Source organism: Jaculus jaculus, chromosome 16 (assembly GCF_020740685.1).
Source record: "Jaculus jaculus isolate mJacJac1 chromosome 16, mJacJac1.mat.Y.cur, whole genome shotgun sequence".
Classification (NCBI taxonomy): Eukaryota; Metazoa; Chordata; class Mammalia; order Rodentia; family Dipodidae; genus Jaculus; species Jaculus jaculus.
The window spans coordinates 17,802,713-17,823,247 of record NC_059117.1 but is presented as its reverse complement, the minus strand read 5'-3'; the positions used below and the strand labels follow the sequence as shown (position 1 = coordinate 17,823,247).

Genomic DNA, 20,535 nt, shown 5'->3' with positions numbered 1-20,535 from the left:
CTTTTGTAATTATTGGTAATACCATCTTCTGGTTTTTATTTATTTAAGAAAGAGATAAAGAGAAAGAGGCAGAAAAATAAAATGGGTGCACCAGGGACTCTAGCCACTGCAAATGAAATCCAGACATATGTGCCACATTGTGCATCTTGCTTACGTGGGTACTGGAGAATTGAATCTGGGTCCTTAGGCTTCATAGGCAAGCACCTTAATGCTAAGCCATCTCTCAGGCCCCTGTCTTCTATTTTAAGTGCCTACTATGAAACAGACTCTGTACTCTATCAGAATTTTCTATATACTCTCTCATTGTCACAATTATACACAACTGAAGTCACCAGAGGTACCCTCATTTTACAGGTGAGGAAACTTAAACTTAGAGTTACTAAAATAATTAAAATTTACATTCAAGCCTTTCTGGTTTTGTCTTCTGGTCCTTTTCATAATGCAGTGTACCTAGAGCTGATTAGCAGTAACCATTCCATCTTCCCGTACCTGAGCAAGAAACCCTCTTGTACTACTTAGTTCTCAGACTGGGAATGCATTTTGTGTTCCTGCAGGGTTGAATGTAGCAACTGTGAGACTGGAGAACAGTGCGGTGTGATTATGCACGGCAACGCTGTCACCTTCTGTGAACCATATGGCCCCCGAGAACTGGTAAGTGAATGCTGTTCATGCACATTATTCCATTAGAGTACTTACTGAGTGGTGGTATTGTTGTTTTTAACCAAAAGAAGGCTGTTTTGCTCTTGGAGTTCAAGTGAAAATTTGCAATATAATTTGCATTATGAGTCCTATTACACATATCTCAAAATTGGGAGGGGTGGCTTCCTGTGCTTTCAAATACAAAAATAAAAGAATTTAGTATTAAACTTGGCAGCATCAATGGAAATTCATTAGATGTATTTAATCAATATGACTAGATGGTTCTTAAAAATATAGATAGGAGGCGCACGCCTTTAATCCCAGCACACAGGAAGCAGAGGTAGGAGAATCGCCTTGAGTTCAAGGCCACCCTGAGACTACAGAGTGACTCCCAGGTCAGCCTGAGCTAGAGTGAAGCCCTACCTCAAAATACAAAAAAAAAAGTACAGATATGATTTTGTGTAAGATATATGTACATACTATATGTCATGTGTAAGTGATTTGTGATTTTCTAAGTTATGTGAAGCTCTGCTTTTAAAATTGTTATCTTTTGCTCCTTGCAAGTCAAGAACGTTTTATTGCATTGCTTTTAACCTTAGGCTCCTAACCATATAGGAGCTTTGATGGACTTTTTGGCATGTGTGTGGTGTGTGCACGTGTGTAAGCACGTGGGTATATATGTAGGTACACAAGTGGAAGTTGGCGTACATGTATCTGGAGACCAGAGGTGAATGCTGGGGTTTTCTTCAATCACTCTCCATTTATTTATTTTTTTAATCATTTATTTTTATTTATTTATTTATTTGAGAGAGAGAGAGATAGAAATAGGCAGGTAGAGAGAGAGAGAGAGAGAAAGGGAGGGAGGGAGAGAAGGAGGGAGAGAGAGAAAGAGAATGGGGGTGTCAGGACTTCTAGCCACTGCAAACAAACTCCAGATGCATGCGCCCCCTTGCATCTGGCTTACGTGGGTCCTGGGGAGTCAAACCTGGGTCCTTTGGCTTTGCAGGCAAGCGCCTTAACCGCTAAGCCATCTCTCCAGCCCTGCATTCATTTTTTGAGACAGAGTCTTTTGCTGAGCCTAGAGTTCCCAATTCAGCTAGTCTAGCCAGCCAGTGAACTCCGTGGTTATTCTGTCTCTACCTCCCCGGTGCTAGGGTTACAGACACACACCATTTTTATGTGTGACGTGACATGAAATCAGGTCCCCATGCTTATAGCAAGCACTTAACCATGGGAGCAATGCCTCAGCCCAGTTGGGTCATGATATGCAGAGACCTTTATCGTACCAATAACAGTGGGCTAACTCCACAATGCACAACCCATTTACATCAACAAGGAGGGTGCAATGGGAGGGGGTAGATCATGGATGAGCCTAAACAATGGTACCAAACTGCCTATATTTGCTGAAAAGAAAACTAATAAATTAAATTTTAAATATATATATATATATATATATATATATATATATATATATATATATATACACTGAATAAAACAGTTTAAAACACGTCTTAATTTATGTCAAATGATTCCAGAGTCATTTACTTTCATTTAATTTACGCTGATTGGCCATTGCTTGACAAAAATAAGTTCCAGAAACACATAGAATGAAAAATGAACTGGGCGTGGTGGTGCACACCTTTAATCCCAGCACTCGGGAGGCAGAGGTAGGAGGATTGCCATGAGTTCGAGGCCACCCTGAGACAACATAGTGAATTCCGGGTCAGCCTGGGGTAGAGTGAGACCCTACCTCGAAAAACAAACAAGCAAAAAAAGAGAGAGCATTCTGTATTAAAAACAGTAAGAACTACTAGACAACAGCATAGAGTTATTGAGCCTTTTTACTTGGTACTACTTTCTCACATGAAGACATTTCACATTTCTGAAAATGGGTACTAAAGCCATTGTTAGACTGGAGAGATGGCTCAGTGATTAAGAGTGCTTGTCCCTTAAGCATGAGAGCCTTTCAGTGGAAATTTGACTCCCTAGGACCCTGGGCGTGGTCATACACATCTACAACTCCAATCTTCAGCGGGCAGAGACTTGAGAATCACTGGGGCTCACTTTCTGGTGGCAGCTCTGGGTTGGGGAAGAGACCCCATCTCAAAGTAACTCTTGCTTAATCAATTGAGAAGATCACCGGAAGTTTTCCTCTGGCCTTTGCCCACAAGCGCAGGGCACATGGATCTGCACACACATGTTCATTACATCACCAAACATCACATCCCACACATTGCACACCACACACCACATATAGGGTATGCACACACATTTTCACAAAAGTGACTGTTGTGCTGTATATCCTTGCTCACTTACTTTGCCTCTGGCATTCTTCCTGTAACATCTTTTCTGCTTTTCCAACATTACCTTGAATGCTTGTTCCCTTTCTTTTCCTCCAGTCTTCCTCTTGTCTTTTTTGTCGGTCTTTCAGTACCAGTTTGTATTTTTCACCTAAATATCACACATTGTATTTCAAAGTCATTAACCTTAAAAGATTCCAAGACTGGCTTCTACAGTAAAGAAGAGAGGGAAAGAAAAACCCTAGATAGGCAGTTAAAAGATTAGTTATCAAATGTGAAAGCCAATTAATTCTTGCAACATGGTTTTTATCTTATACTGCTTGAATACCTCTTTCATGGCAATAGATATATTTAATATATTAAACATATGAACTACAGAACATTGATGAATTGAAGAGTTTTCTGTTGAAATTAGAACACAAACAGAATTAATTGGATGCAAATTAGAATAATGGGTGTTCATAATTCAAGTCTCACAAGGTGTTATAATATTCCTGCAGACAAAGGTAGCTCTGATAAGTGAGGTTCTTTCCCCCCCAAAAATAGACTTGATAAAATGGTTTAAATAATGTACCATGACTGAATTCTTTATCTATAAACCTTAAAATAAAATTAGTTTTACCATAGTTAATTGAGCCTAGAATAATTGCCTATTTTAGGAGGTGTCCCCATTCAGTAATATTTTTGGAAATCTTGCTAATAACAAATAAAAGCATGAAATATTATACCAGAACTAGTATTCGTGTAGCATAAAACTTACATATCTAGTTTATTTCATCATATGTGTACTTAATCCTGATTGTTTCACTATATCCCAAATTGTTTGTCATTAGTCTTGAAATCCCAGCAGGCTGATTTTGAGTTGTGTTATATCATTAGTGTGAGATTAGACTTTAAACTAGAAAGAAAAATATTCAAAATAATAAACTCAACTGGATAAAGTGGCACACCCCTGTGACCTCAGCATTTGGGAGGCAGAGACAGAATTCAATGCCAGACAGTGATATGTAGTGAGACTCTGTGAGACTCCAAAAAAACGAAGTAATCATGGTGGTGACGATGATAATGATGTTCACCATCTGAAATATAAAAAGGGATGCTGGAGAGATGGCTTACAGGCTTAGGTGCTTGCCTGCTAAGCCAAAGGTCCCAGGTTTGATTCCCTAGGACTCCTGTAAGCCAGAGGCACTAGGTGGCACAACAGTGGGTGAAGGCCCTGGTGCACCCATTCTTTCTCCCTCGACTGCCTCTTTCTCTCAAATAAAAAAAAAAAAAAACCAAATTTAAATGCATGCAGTTTTTTATCCCCATCATAAATATTTCATGCAATGAATTTATTCTTAAGCTCGAAAAAGAATAAATGAATATAGAAAGAGGAGGTGGCACCCACATTTTATACTAGTTTTCATACAGTATTGGTGTGCTAGAAGCAAATTTATCTATTGTACCCAAGTTGTACTCATAGAAAGCAGCTCAATCAAATGAAAAGTGAAGATTTCAGTTGTTAATTAACATTATGTTTACTAAAACTTCAAATATTTGTGTCCTACTCCAAAACAGAATCCATCCAAAATGGTTGTACATGAGGTCTGAGGAGAGCTATCAGCTCTTAAACATTGTTTGTGAAGCAACTTGCCTTCTTACTTATCCTAAATCCCTTCCCTACTGGACTTGTAAAACAAAGAACTACAGACAAGCATAGTCTAAGGCCTTCTCTTTCAAAGCTGCCCAGAGGCCATCTCTGTTACTGAATCCTGGCCAGAGGTCTGGCTCCAGTGGTTCCCAGCAGATTGGGCCAGGCTACATCTTTCCCTTCCCCAAAGAAAGATCCAAAGATCAAAGACCTGTGGTGTTGAAACAGGAAAGAGATTCAATCTCAGTGTGACCAACACACCGCAGTGAGTTCTGGTGACCTAAGAACTGCCCTCGGGTACTAGAAATAACTCCAGGATCTTACAGAAGAAAAGAAAGGGCTCAAGGTGTAGTTGGCAGTCCTGGCCAGGTTGTCTGGTCTGGGTAATCTTTGTCCCAGATCTGGTCATGTGAAATCAGCTGGCACCAAAAGAGTGTGACCTCTTCTTGGAATAGTTTTGGTTCCTGTGATGAGATGTTGGCCTAATGGGGTCTTTGTCTCTGCAATTTGAGATAAGACTGAGAAAGGAAATTTTAAAAATAGGCTATAGCAGACAGATTCGGGTTCGCTGAGATAAACTTCCAGACCAGGCTCAGTTATGGAGGAAAGGATATTTATTGAAGTTTACAAATCCAGGGGAAGTTCCATAACAGCAGAAGAAGCTGACCTGCCTTCACAGGCCCGAGCAGACAGAGAGAAGCACAAGCCAAAAACTCAAAAGCCACATAGCACACTTTCAGAACTCCAGCTATACACACTTTGCATATCTTTAGATTGAAATCTGAAACCCACCACCACACCTTAAGATCCACCCAGTGACACTGCCTCCAATCAGGTCGCTGCAGATGCAAACTACAAACAATAAAATTTGGGGGCCATCTATTCAAACTACCACATAGGCCAAAGGAGAAAAATGGAACAAGTTGGGTCAATTAGTGAGGGCTTCCTTCAGAAAGCCAAAATGGGGAAAGAGCAAAGGACAAAAGATCCCTGTCACATCTGCTTTTTTTGAGGTAGGGTCTCGCTCTAGCCCAGGCTGACCGGAAATTCACTCGGTAGTCTCAGGGTGACCTCAAACTCACTGCCAAACTCCTGCCCAGATGCTAGGATTAAAGGCGTTTACCACCACACCCGGCTTGTATCTGAATTTTTTTTAATTTAGTTAAATTGATGTTTTATTTCCATAAAAGCCAGAGCCATTTGGAGATGGTATCTGTTGTCATATTAGTATTTCATGGGTTTGTGTTTTTGTGACTATAGTGCTATGGGATCCTCAAACATTTTATTAACCCATTCAAGTCTCCCAGTCGTAGGTGGGGACACTGAGCTTCATTCATGTTGCTAGTATGAAATAAAGATTTAAAAAATTCTTTTACATACTCCTCTAAGAGAAAATGTACTCTCAGAACTTGAAAAGAGTTATATTAGCCTGCTTTCTTATATGCATATTTATGTTTTGCAGTGCTATAAATCAAACTCTGGGCCTCACACATACTAAGCAATCACTCTACTATTCATTAATCCAGTCATATCTTCTTTCTTATTAAAAAAAGAAGTTATTTGTGAAATTATTTTCACACATTTGGATATTTGAGTTGCACTTACCAATTTGGGCTTAAAGAGTATCAAACTAAATTAAAAAAAAAAAAATTAGGGAAGGAGTATGTAGTGAGAAGCTCATCCTACTGTGAATTCTTCAGGGTTATTTGTCATGCCATCATCTATAGTGTGACATTTATTTGATTTCATCCCACTGTGATTAGGCAGAATAAAAGTTCTTCAACAGACATTCCTAATTCCTAAAGTATTCTTCAAAAGCTCTCTTGTTTCCAGAATGGCAGCTATAAAAGCTTTAATTTTATATACTCCCATTTGGACTCAAAATTAATTAATAATTTATAATCGCCAACTACAAATGTGGATAAATTGATTTTATAAGCAGTGCTGTTTGTTACTTTTTTCTCTTCATTGTCCCTATATTTTCGCTGGCTGACAGCTTTACTGATACGAGTGGTAAAGGTAATGAAATAAGAACCAACCACGGCATTAGTCCTCAGCTTCCCCTGTGAATTTAAAAAAAAAAAAAGGTTGAATCAATGACTAATCAGAGCCTAGGGGCATCCTGAGTTAGCCCATGTCATTTGAAACGTGGCAATATTTCCTGCAATTTGCTGTTCAGTAGCAGAGGTTGCAGCTTTGGAACTTGGCCACACAGGTGACATAGCAGACTCCCTACGATATTCTGTGCACTGGGAGTAACAATAACCATGATGACCACGAAGACTTTAAACTTACATAATCCCACTATTTCATAGAGCCCACTTTTAGAAGTATCTCATGATACATCTAGACATCTGCAATAAGTAATTCAGTTATATAAAAGCATTTAGCATATGTAAAATTTAAAAAAAAAATCTCTACTGGTATTATGCCTTTTTGGCTTTTAATATCAAATTATCCACATGGAAATTCATGAGAATAGATCATTGAACTTATTGAAAGTTCTAAAATACCACAGGTTTCTTTTCAAGGAATTTTACTTGATTTCTTTTTTTTTTTTTTTTAACTAATAATTCTGGCAGGTGAAGGGGACAAGAAACAGGAATGGTCATGGTAGAAAGATTCATTTGTCACTGACACCAGTGACTTGTGTTCAGCATAAATTAGGACATAGTTCCTGGTAAAATGTCTCTGTTGCCCTCCCCTCTGTTCCCTTTCCTGTTTCTCCACTGAATTTTAAAGCCATGTGTTCGAATCACACATCCAGGCATCTTCCCAAATCATGTTCCAGAGTGTTTGGTGTTCACATTTCAACTGTGCTCTGCATGGCTAACAGTTGGCTCAGTGGTTTCATACAGCAGTTCATGAGCTGCCAAGGCATCAGCCCTTCTGCAACTGTGGACTCGGTAACATGGAGGCTAACAAAATGCAGGGGCAGACCTAAAGATGTTAAAGCATAAAACAGGAACTGGAGAGATGGCTCAACATTTAAGGACCCAGGTTCAATTCCCCAGTATACCTTGAAACCAGATACACAAAGTGGTGCATGCATCTGGAGTTTGTTTGCAGCAGCTGAAGGCCCTAGTGCATCTTTCTCTTTCCCTCCTCCCTTTCTTTGTGTGTGTATGTGCGTGTGTGTGTCAGTCTGTCTCTCTCTCTCTCTCTGTGCTTCAAAATAAATAAATAGTGCCGGGCGTGGTGGCACACGCCTTTAATCCCAGCACTCGGGAGGCAGAGGTAGGAGGATCACTGTGAGTTTGAGGCCACCCAGAGACTCCATAGTGAATTCCAGGTCAGCCTGGGCTAGAGTGTGACCCTACCTAGAAGAGCCAAAAAAATAATAATTAAAAAAAATAAATATATTTTTAAATTGAATACAAAACATTAAAGAAACAAAAGTAAGGTAGCCTACTGTTTCTGGCATAATAAGGTGCATTTATACCCTTGCTGTTTTAGAGTGGAGTTTTGTGAGTTATCCCACACTTCAGCATGCAGGGCTCAGGAACTTGGCAAAAATAAGAACCTTAATTTTCATCTCATTTCACATAAGTGCTGGCTCCAAAGAATAAATAAATAATTTTAAATAAAATTATATAAGCATCATTATTCTTTCAAAAGGGGAAACATTGGTTAAGCAAACTTTTTCACAAAACTAAGAAATTTTGCAGAAATTCATTGGAGGGCTATTTCTAGGTCTTTCTTATTTTTCTCACTTTATTTATGTATTTTTTTATTTATGAAAGAGGCAAATAGAGAGAGAGAATGGGCATATCAGTGCCTCTAGCCACTGCAAATGAACTCCAGAAGTATGTGCCACCTTGTGCATCTGGCTTACATGGATACTGGGGAGTAGAACATGGGTCCTTAGGCTTAAGCAAGTGCTAAGCCATCTCTCTAGCCCATCTCTCACTCTCATTTTACTGAGAAATATTGACAGGTTCTATGATTCATTGGAGTATACAATTCATGTATTTTAGTTTATTTACAAACTTATACAACCATAATGTCTGAAATATTCTTTTTCTATTTATTTTCTCATGAGTTACTTCCCAGTTTTTGTTAGGTGGCCTTTTTATGACACTCCCTTTGTGTCCCAAAGCTGTTAGTGAAGAGGGTTTTTATGATGTTACCTCAGTGATTGCTATACCCACTGGTTCAATAACAGTTTGAGAACTCTACTATCCATGTTCCAATTCGGCTAGCATTTTGTTCCTCACAGGAGGACAGAGTGTATGTGGCCCATTATAAGAATGAATGAACTACTGGACAGGTGTAACCTCTGTTAATGGATCCTCCCTTCTCCTCTTTATTCACTGTTCCCCAGTCTTTCTCTTCACTTTCAATCGTGTCTTATTTTTGTATATTTCTCTTTCTAGACTACCACAGGCCTAAATACAACAACAGCGTCTGTCCTTCAATTTTCCATTGGTAAGTGTTTTAAGCAATTATAGCAATTTAGCATGGCAATGTTTGCTTTAATCATAGTTTATCATCAGGATTCTTATACCAGATGCTTTTAGAATTAAAGAAGATTAAGTCTTTGCAGCAACAAAGTGACAACTAAAAAGTAATTTAAAAAGTGAAATTAGATATTAAATGCTACACTTGCTTCTCACTCCTTGCCAGTAGTGAATACTATTAAAAATTCTACAGGTAAGCTGAAACATTTTAAATTATTTACACATGGATTTTGAATGCATTGAGTTAGTCTTTTATGGCAGAATTACCTTAGTAGTTATATGTTGCTCAGAGATTGAAATCTGTTCAATTTTCTGAATTCTGACAAACTGGTAATAAAAGAGATAATTATTGGTTCCTGAAGAAACCGATTAAGATTTCATGTTAAATACCAATAACCTATGTTTAATTTTGCCATGGCTAGTGAGAAACATGACTATGTCTGGCAATATTTCTTTTAAGGGATTTTGCATGAAAGCTAGAAGTTCCTACTCCAAGTATTAAGTAGAAAAAGATGCTTTTAGATAAAATGTTTGCAGTTTTGTTATCTATTCTATGCCTTTTGATTCTAATTTTCAATTATTATATATATACATATATGTATGAATATATACATATACATACATACACATACATTTGTGATTATATATATACATATACACGTATGTGTGTGTGCATATATATATGTATATGTGTGTGTATATATATATATATATATATATATATATATATATATATATACACATAGATATATTTGTTATATATATCTCACAAATTTCCAAAGGGAATGTTGTAGGGAAAAAGCCTGTCTCCTAGATGGGACCTAGGTTATTGACCTCCCGCTGTAGCATGAGAAATGCAGGTGGCAGCCATGCTGGAGAAGTATTCTTTGGTGTCCACTGTCTTCACTTTGGATCTCCAGTGATTAACCACTGGTGAAAGGTCATTCTCCTCAGTAGCCTTCTGTTCCAAGTTGCAAGTCAAGTGTTGTACCGCCCGGAACCTACTGGGACTGGTCCTGTCCAGAGCAGTCGTCCTCCAGCCACATTGTCACTCTGTCAACGGCGGAGGCCTCGTGGGGCGCCGCCCGGGCACAGCTTGCCTTACCTCCTTCTCTCACCCGCAGAATCACCTGCGTCTGTGACAGGCAGCTCAGAAGTCCATAAATAGTCATGAAAATTGTTAGCGGAACCAAAAACATAGTTTTCAATTACCTTAAAAAATGTGTTAGAATGTATTTGATACTTTCAGAATCAGAACGAAAAAAATTTATATAATTTTGGTGTATTGAAAGCAAAGTTTTAAAACTGTACCATGACAGGTAACTTCAAGGATCTTAACCACAACAAATGTTTTAAGATTGGTTATGCTATTGAAAAGCCAAAAATAAGCTAATTGCTATCAATTTAATCTACGGTCTGAGTAGTCTTACTTCTTACTAGAAAATAAACACCAGTTTCAGATATTTAAGCAATGAAAGAACACAGGAGAATCCATCATTAAGTATTTGTCTTAAGTTCTACCAGTCGTTGCACTTTATTTGAGGAAGGATCCAGAATCCTTTATTAAAGGAAGGAAAAAGGTCTGCTTTGTGAATAGTAAATCTGACATAGACTCTTTCACCATCATAACCCTTCCACTCACTCCAGTTGCAATGACGATTGCAGCAGAGCTGGTGGTAACGGACCAAGAAGGGAAGTCCATTGGAAGAGGCAGGGCTTAGTGCCCACAGTTCAGAACCAAGTACAAGTGCCTTGGATGAGACCCAAATTGTGACTTGGCACAAACCCTTGATATTCCTACAAACCAGCGAGCTCTAGGGCAGCCTGTGTGATTCACAGGATGGTTTTGAATCCTGGGTTAAAAGTAGGGAAAAGCAACAGAACTGAGGATGGGGAGAGAGAGAAAGAGAGATTATGAATGAATCTTGAGTGTACAACTTAAGCAGTGCATTTTTCAATCCTTCTGCATGAGTTTTAACATCAAAAGTGAAATTTAATGTGTCACTGAGAATGAAACAGAATGTATTTTACTTAAAGCTATTATGATTTCTTGCCTAGAAATTTCACTGAAAAATTTACTTACATTTTGAGACTAAAACTTGCTGTGTGCTAAAAAGGGTTGGAGTAACAAAGAGGCAATGTAATTATAAGCCATTAGTAGTGTTGTGCATGATGTTGTGAGGTGAGCATATACGTGATAGTGACAAGAGCGTTCCAAAAATTATTTCTTAAAAATGTGCATATGGGGCTGGAGAGATGGCTTAGCGGTTAAGCGCTTGCCTGTGAAGCCTAAGGACCCCGGTTCGAGGCTCGGTTCCCTAGATCCCACGTTAGCCAGATGCACAAGGGGGCGCACGCGTCTGGAGTTCGTTTGCAGAGGCTGGAAGCCCTGGCGCGCCCATTCTCTCTCTCTCCCTCTATCTGTCTTTCTCTCTGTGTCTGTCACTCTCAAATAAATAAATAAATAAAAATTAAAAAAAAATAAAAAATAAATGTGTGTATGTAGCTGGGCGTGGTGGCATGAGCTTTAATCCCAGCACTTGGGAGGCAGAGGTAGGAGGATCGCTGTGAGTTCAAGGCCACCCTGAGACTCCATAGTGAATCCCAGGTAAGACTGGGCTAGAGTGAGACTCCGACCTTGAAAAAAAAGTATGCATGTGTGTGGTTGCACATGTGCCCTGCCACCTGCATGAGGACAATCTCAAATGTCAGTCCTCACCTTCCACTTTATTTGAGGCAGGTTTCTGGTTCGTAGCAGCATACTCCAGGCTATCTTGCTTGTCAGCGTCCTTGCCTTCCGCCTTAGCATAGGTGCGCTGAGGTTACAGTTGCAAGCCCCCTGTGTTCAGCTTTAAGTGGTTTCTTCAGGGGTAACGCATCACACTTGCACAGGAAACACTACCGAACCATCTGTTCAACCCCAGAAATCATTTCATGTGCCTCATCATCATTCACTTGTAGGGCTGGTAATCAGATACGAGCCACTCTGACACCATTCTGTTTATATAAATGGCATGAGAACTAGACTGGAGCATGCGCATCAATTCCCAGAATGTCACAAATGTGTGTGTGCATCCTAAACTTGCCATCTGACAAAAGCCAAACACCAGAATAGCAATTACAATTTAGTGGTCATTTCATTTTTACTCTATTAAAAGATCATACTGAGTAGAGTATTAAAAAGTATGCATTGAAATTCCAACATTTATACTTCTTTGTGTATTCTGGAATTCCTCAAACCTATACTAGTAATGTAGTTAAATATGGCCAGCTAGTTTTATTGTCACACTCTTTGGGAAGTCATTTAGCATATTGCACAGAACAATAATTCAGAAAGTAAGTAGGAAAATTTTCAGGGAATTCCATCATTACTTATGACCCTAAAGATAAATTATATTCAAATTAGGGCTGGAGAGATGGCTTAGTGGTTAAGCACTTGCCTGTGAAGCCTAAGGACTCTGGTTCAAGGCTCGATTCCCCAGGACCCACGTTAGCCAGATGCACAAGGGAGCGCACGTGTTTGCAGTGGCTGGAAGCCCTGGCACACCCATTCTCTCTCTCTCTCTCTCTCTCTCTCTCTCTCTCTCTCTCTCTCTCTCTCTGCCTCTTTCTCTCTCTCTGTCACTCTCAAATAAATAAATAAATAATTTAAAAAATGAACATAATTAGGCATGTATAACCACAGGTGGAGAAATAATGTTAGTATTTTCAAATCGCTCTTGTAAACGTTTTCAATTATATAGCATATAAGATCCAAGAGTCTCAAGTACATCTGAAATATGTATACAGAACTGATTGAATAACTAAGTGATATCTAATATAAACCTTACCATGCCCTATCTAGCAGTAGTGGTCTTCCAGTTCCTTCAAATATATGTGTGATGTGTATACATATTGCATGCGTATTATGTATATATATAAATATATGTACAGATACTTATGCATAAACATGCATGCATCCATATTATTCCATTTTAACTAGATGATGGCTAAAGCATTCTGAAAGCCCACTTTTGCAAGCAGACATTTGTCAGGTTACCAATAGCTAAAGCATTTTGAAAAGTGTCGTGAAATATTCTTAGAAGAACTTTTCATTTTTCCATTTCAATGAATGATCTTGTATCTATTTCTGGGGAGAGGCATTGATTTACTGCAATCCTCACTTGATTCATTAGATTCAACTTGTGGAATTTACGGTTGTAGCCTTAGGGGCATTTACCCATTTCCTTTAGATTTCCTGTGGGATAGGAAGGAAAATTTGAGCTGATGGCCTTGCAAGCCATTATCTTTCAGATGCCTCTAAACCCCGTTTTCCCAGGCAGGGTTCCTGGTCCAAGGGAAATGCTGGCAGTGCTTTGTGACAGTCATTCATTTAACAGAATGTTACTGAATATTTGCTCAGCATTTTCTTCAGCTGACTTTAATTATGGTAAGACAAAAAAAAATGAGAAATTGGTATTTTTACAGCAGTGTGGTTGTAGAAGGCTGTACAGGTATTCCCAGCATGAGCTCTACACAGTGTCAGATGGTTGTAAACAGTGATGGCTGTGTATACAGGTTCTGGGGTACCAGGTTATAATTGGTCCTGCAGCCTGGTACAATTCAAGGGGACCTTTTAGCAAAGAATATTGCCGATAACCTGAATCACTTGATAGGACAGAGAAAGCCTTTCTAGCCAAAGAGAGGGATTGAACCCCAGCAACATAATGGAGAGAAACAAGAGTGCCTTTCTAAGCCAGGACCAGGCTGTCAGAGAAAATTGAATGTATCCATGTTGACGGTAGAGTGCGGTGAAAAGCAAAAGAAAAGGTGGCATTAGTTTTTCTTAAATAAAAACTAAAATGCCATATGTACATATATTTCATGTAGCAAAAGAGAAGCAGTTTGTTTTGAGCCTAATTCATAAATACCTTAATTACTCAGAACTGATTAAGTAGAGAAATTCTCTCCATGCTCTTAGGACAGGTAATTTAAGAGGAGGAGAAATTGAGCCCTCTATTCCTCAGCATGAATTATTTCTCTTTTCTTCCATAAAATTACTGAAATGATATAGTATATTTCAAATTAGGGTCTCATTAGTTTTCCATGGTTAGATCTTGAGAAATTTATTAGGAAACAGTAAAGCCTCTTCTGAAACATGGAAATCTGTATCAGAGTGAAAAATGGAAATTTAGATAATTTTATTAATGGAAAATTAATTTAATACCTCTATTTTATGAAGTCAGATACATGTTTTATTTGAGGTAAGATTCTTAGATATAAACTATATTAAAATTGGATTTAGGGCTTGATTTTCAGATTTTGAAAAGTCTATATGAATAAAAACCTGAAGTGTTTACATATGAAATGTTTCTGTTATCTAAATTTACTAAATACATATGTGAGGCTGGATTTGGTTTAGCATAGTCTTCAACCTCTTCATCCCAGGGTTAGCCTACTCCTTTTTGGGAATTATATGTTTTCAAAGATGAGTTTAAGTGAAATGTATGTATAGTTTATTTTGACATTTAGTTATATATTTCAAAGCCATTTCACTCTAAAGAATTAAGACCAATTTTAAATGATAAAAGAGAATTTTTATCACTTAAAATTCTACTGCAAAATTGTACAAAGCATAAAGTGCTGGGGAAATTTTTGAGATTAATTTTTAGAACTAATAATTAAGTAAAAGATGAACTTCACATAAATTGAAATATACTGTTTAACAGTAGACATTTTGCCCTCTCTTTAACTACTCAATTTGTCTCTCACCCAGTGGTCCTTAATTAATAAATAATCAGCATTCATTCACAAATGCATTCTGCTAGTGTTTATCAGGGTTATTCTAGGAGAGAGGTTACCTTCACGAACAACCAGCTAGGAAGAAATTGACCACAATACAGTCCAGGCATTCTCTTAAGCACCTCTCCTTCATGACAACTCCTTTCATCCCCCAGCCTGGTGTCTCTGAACCTTCACTTCCTCTGAATTCTTTTTTTATGATGCCTACTTCACTCTGCCTTGATTTATACACTAGTCACTTTTACTCATCTGCTTTTACCCTGTATAACTTAGATACTTCTCAAGGCTAAGGAATATATCTCTTTTTGTACATAGGGCAGTTTTGCTCACATCCAGAACTAGATAAATGTGAGCTGAGTTGGATGAAGTTAATAGTTGAAGAAAGGAACTTAATGCTCTTTCTTAGTGGTGCTCAGTACCACACCCATTCCTGATTTCTGAGGCAAGGGAGTATGCAAAATGAATCATGAGCAATATTAAAGCTTAATGTGGGATAGCAACTTCCAGCTTTCTATTAATTAATCAAGGACACTTGATCAAGGACTCTTCTGCCTAAGAAAATCTTTAAGAAGGGGTGTGTGGGGCTGGAGAGATGGCTTAGCGGTTAAGCGCTTGCCTGTGAAGCCTAAGGCCCCCGGTTCGAGGCTCGGTTCCCCAGGTCCCACGTTAGCCAGATGCACAAGGGGGCGCACGCGTCTGGAGTTCGTTTGCAGAGGCTGGAAGCCCTGGCACGCCCATTCTCTCTCTCTCCCTCTATCTGTCTTTCTCTCTGTGTCTGTCACACTCAAATAAAAAAAAAAGGTGTGTGTGTGTGTGTGTGTGTGTGTGTACTCCAGTCTTTAAGATTTTATTATCAAAGGTCAAATATATGTATCAAAACAGTACCTTCTGCCCCTTCAATCAGTATAGTTATGTCAGTTGAAATAATACTTTTTAAGGAAGTTTATTACTGGTTAGAGAGATGGCTCAGTGGTTAAGGAAGTTTATTACCAAATAAGTGGAAAAAAAAGAGCCTGTGTGTAAGAAACCAAATAAAGCAGTGAAAAGTCAATGATAATGAACAGCTGTAGAACACCACCAAGATTAGGAGCCCATCCTGCTGCAATAGAAAGTTCGGGAGAGAGGGAGGCCTGGAAGTAGGGTTTCATCATTTGGGAAGGAGACGTGGGATCCTCTCAGAGCATGACAGAGAAAGCTGGGCCCTGTCATTCTGCAGGACATTCTAAGAGCTAGGGACCAAGGTCAGAGCCAGACAAGCTTGATAAGGTCAGAGGAGGAACATACTTAACACTTGCTGCCCAAGGTAGGGATTAGTCCTAGAGAAAGGGCCAAGCACACGAGCTCTCAGGCAGAGGTAATGTGGCTGCGGGAAAGGAGGTCTGCCTGGCAGACAAAGAACCTGGCAACTTGACACATTTTGCATTTCTCATCCATATGTTTCCCACAACATAGACTCTTGCAGTTCTCTGATAAGGGCTTGTGGGAAAACCACAGAGTAGGCACTTAGAAGTTACGGGGCGATGGCATGGCCACCCACAAATTACAGGAGAGTCGACACATCTCTTCCTATGGTAGCTTTGCCAGTGACGATGAAGAAATACAAATGTTTTGGAAGTGAGGGAATGAGATAGGATTGGAAAGGAGAAAGGCACAAAAGGGGAGAAAGACAGCTGTTCATTTCATATCCTGTGGTCATTGTCCATCTGCCATAAACTGGAAGAGGTTCCCTAATGAGGTTTGGGAATTTCAGCCAGGGAAGTAACTAAGGGTCAAAATATTGAATACAATAAATCACATAGTGACACATTTCTAAAAAAAAAAAAAAAACAGAGTTTGTAAATTCAATAGTTTGTTCTCTAATAAAGTAGAAATTGTTCCTCTGTAGTAGCCTTAATCTAAAAAGGAACAAAAATAAAACAGAAGGTGGAGAACAGTAGATTTAAAAATTTGCCGTGTCTACCATTTTATGAATAAAGTTTTCAAATTTAAAGTATGCAGGTTTTTCATACCTGCATGGAATATTTTGAGGCTTCTTACTGATTTGATTATTATACTTTATTTTACCTCTCTTAACCCTTAACTTCAGTTTTAACAGATTATTGAAATGGAATTGTTGCCCATATAACAGTCCATTGTATTATAGTGTTTCTTCATTTATAAGTGTGCTAAATTCCCCCAGGGGTATTTTTATCAGGCAAACAGAGATATAGACATAACTCTGAATTTCCGTATTTAAATCAATTGACAATCTGCACTGACTGACCAAATGTTTTGAACATATTCATTTCTCTAAATAGATATTTTTATTAATTAAATGATAGTTTATCTCTACTTTGATCATTCTAGTTTACCAAAAATGAATTTCTCTTTGGCAGATCAAAGAGTAATTCCAGTATCTCCTTTTGTGTAGAATAGAGCAATTTTTCTTTCTTCTTCTTCTTTTCTGTTTTTTATGAAAGAGAGAGAGATATCATTGGTGTGCCAAGACCTCTGGCCACTGCACTCAAACTTCAGATGTTTGTGCCTCCTTGTGCACATGCATCACCTTGCACATGCATCACCTTGTGCATCTGGTTTACTGGGGTACTGGGAGTTGAACATGAGTCCTTGAGCTTTGCAGGCAAGCGCTTAACCACTAAGCCATCTCTCCAGCCCTAGAGCAATTCTTAATGAAAGTTAATATCTGTGGGCTCCTCTGCCACCCACATCATTTGGGACTGAGAAGCCAAGGAGCATTTTCTGCCAGGGCTGCCACAATACATTATCTCATGCAGTAAGCATTTTTTCTCTTTTTAATGTTTCATTTTTATTTATTTATTTGAGAGAGAGAAATAGGAAAGGAGAGAGAGAGAGAGAGAATGGGTGAGCCAGGGCCTCCAGCCAATGCAGATGAACTCAAGATGCATGTAACTCCTTGTGCATCTGGCTTAAGTGGGTCCTGGGGAATTGAACCTGGGTCCTTCGGCTTTGCAGGCAAGTGTTTTAACTGCTAAGCCATCTATCCACCCCAAATAAATATTTTTCTTTGCTGCCCAGCCTTTTACCAATGAATCAAACTGTTGTCCCTTTGGCCACAGCCCCTAAATTTCAACAAAGCATGAGCTGCCAGCTGTCTATGAAGGCAGCATTTTATGAGATCCAAAAGCCACTCTGCCATGCAAGCACCATCATACATGGGGAGAGCAGTTAAGAGCATGCATACCAGGAGCTAGGGAGACCATTGGCTCAGCCAAGAATGGCTCTCCTGAAGCCATCCTTCATGAATTTATTTTACCTATGACCTGAGATTTGGTATAATAAGCCTACTTAAGACAAAAGCCTGATCTTTCCAGGTGTTTTTCTCCCTAAAGGTCACATTCCATAGTCTTCTATAGGTGATCAATGTATAGTAAGATAAAAGAGTAATAGAAATAGGGGACTAGGAGCCAGGCTTGGTGGCGCACACATTTAATCCCAGCACTCAGGAGGCAGAGGTAGGAGGATCACCATGAGTTCGAGGCCACCCTGAGACTACATAGTCAATTCCAGGTCATCCTGAGCTACAGTGAGACCCTACCTTGGAAAAGCATAATAATAATAAGGGACTAGGGGGATGGCTTAGTGGTTAAAAGCACTGGCTGCAGTTGCCTGGCAATCAAAGGTCAGTTTGCAAGGGTTGGATGCAAGTAGCACATGTGTCTCTAATAGCACAACACACCCACAGCAGTGGGAGGTAGAGTCAGGAGGAAACTTGAGGACCAACTCATCGGGCTTTCACAGTGGCAAAAATGAGAGATTCTGTATTGTTCTGGAAGGCAAGGACTGACACCCCAAAGATGTCCTCTGACCTCCACATGTATGCCTACACACACAACTGGCTTTAAACAGTATTAGACAAGAAGCTAAATCGCTACTAGAGAAAAAAGTTAATTATATTTGTGTACAATTTACAGATTGTATAGCTATGTCACATTATGCAATACGAGGCATAGATATAATCGTGTCGATTTTGTGTAGTAGGAGAGGAATAAAACAAACATGGCAAACACATGCTATCTTATAAATTATTACAACATGTTATGCTTAAAACTAGAAGTCATAGTTTTAGGTACTGCTTGTGTGTTAATACTTCTCAGTTTATCATATTATCAAGGTATTGCTCTACTAATGGTATGGTTAGTTTGATTCTGTGGGCTAAGTGAACTAATGCTCTTAGAATGTTTCTAGTAGACTGAGTAAATAAAAATCTAAAGAGATGGCTCAGCAGTTAAGGCCCTTGCCTACACAGCCTAAGGACCTGAGCTCTGTTCCCCAGTACTTACATAAAGCCAGATGCACAAGTTGGTTGCATCTGGAGTTTGTTTGTGGTAGCTAGAGGGTCTGGGGTACCAGTTCTCTCTCAAATAAATAAAATATATTTTAAAATCTAGGGAAATAGAATAAATTTCAGTAAATACCTAAGTATAATATAATCATTGACCTACACTCATTGATAAAGGAAGAATTAGTATGTACGGATGCCTACATTATAATATTTAAACAGACATTTGTGGAACTATCAAAATATTGATCAAGTGGTTAACAATAGCCTTGATTAAGGCAGAAATCTTTAAAAGAAGAAGTGCAACATAGCACATAATCTCTTAACGTACTCTTTGATGCCTTTTGATGACAGTATTTTCTCCCCCAGTGAATTGCGCTGGCTTCGAAAGTCACTTAGATAAAATGGAACACAACTGTTTACCAGAGCTGCTTATTATATCAATAGCTTCATGTCTCTTATCATAGTTGCTACATTTCACTGTAGGAGGAGGCAGGTCTCTCTTCTGAATGCTGGAGCTTAGAGCAACGGGTAAACACGCTTGGGAATAGCACTGTCTAGCTTTTTAAAAAGCTTTCCCCAGTATTTTCTGTTCATCTCTTTTCCTTTCCAATCATGGCAACCTTGAGTTCATGGTCCTGTCCTTCATTTATCTGTCTTGAAAATGATGAAAGGCTGTGTTGGTCTTACTAAGATTTGCTCCAGTCGTAACCAGGAGCTCTAAGCAGCCAGATTGCATCCCTTCCATCACTCTGTGATGTTTTTATATCAAATGCTGTTGTTTCCATGCAGCTCCTAGAGCCTGCCGGTCTCTGAGGTCTGAGATGTGAGTAATGGCAGCGGTGGCATGTGTGCCATAACAGCCCTCCGCAGAGCGCTGTCCAGACACGCCTCAGGCCCGCGGCCTTGATGGGCCCTGCTGTGCTATCTTGAAGCATGATTTCCGGCGGGGCTCTTCCCCATCCATCAACCGTGGGAGATGAGTCCTCTCCTCCTTCTGTGGCTCTGGGCTGCATTTTAAAAGGCAGATTGTTTTTAAGGCAGAACTTTGGGGAAACAGGCTGCTCCCAGTAACCACTACCAGTCCCCAAGAGGACGATAGCTCCTTCTATTGTGCTGGGCTCTGTTTTACTGTGAAAAGTCCTGGGATTAGTGGAAAAGGGCATAACCAAAAAAAAAAAAAAAAAAAAAAAAAAAGCCCTACCCAGGCCCTGAGAGACTAAATGCCAATTGATTTATTCTCCTACTAGAAAAGTAAAAAGAAATAGAGGGAGCTGTTGGAGATACAAGCTCACAATCCCTAATCTATAATTCTACGTTATAAAACACACACACAAACAAGCACAAGCCAGATAGGTACACACACACACACACACACACACACACACACACACATTACTATATACATACATGTGTGCATGT

General features: G+C 39.1%; 1 protein-coding gene across 2 annotated transcripts in view; it reads left to right on the top strand.

The window, feature by feature from the left end:
- Positions 1-20,535, top strand: part of Reln (reelin) — a 498,095-nt gene that overhangs the window by 228,020 nt on the left and 249,540 nt on the right. For both annotated transcript variants that reach the window (XM_045135772.1, XM_004652888.2), the window contains exons 7-8: positions 555-651; positions 8,949-9,000. In XM_045135772.1, the coding sequence (XP_044991707.1) occupies positions 555-651; positions 8,949-9,000 (149 nt within the window). The remainder of the gene's footprint in view (positions 1-554; positions 652-8,948; positions 9,001-20,535) is intronic.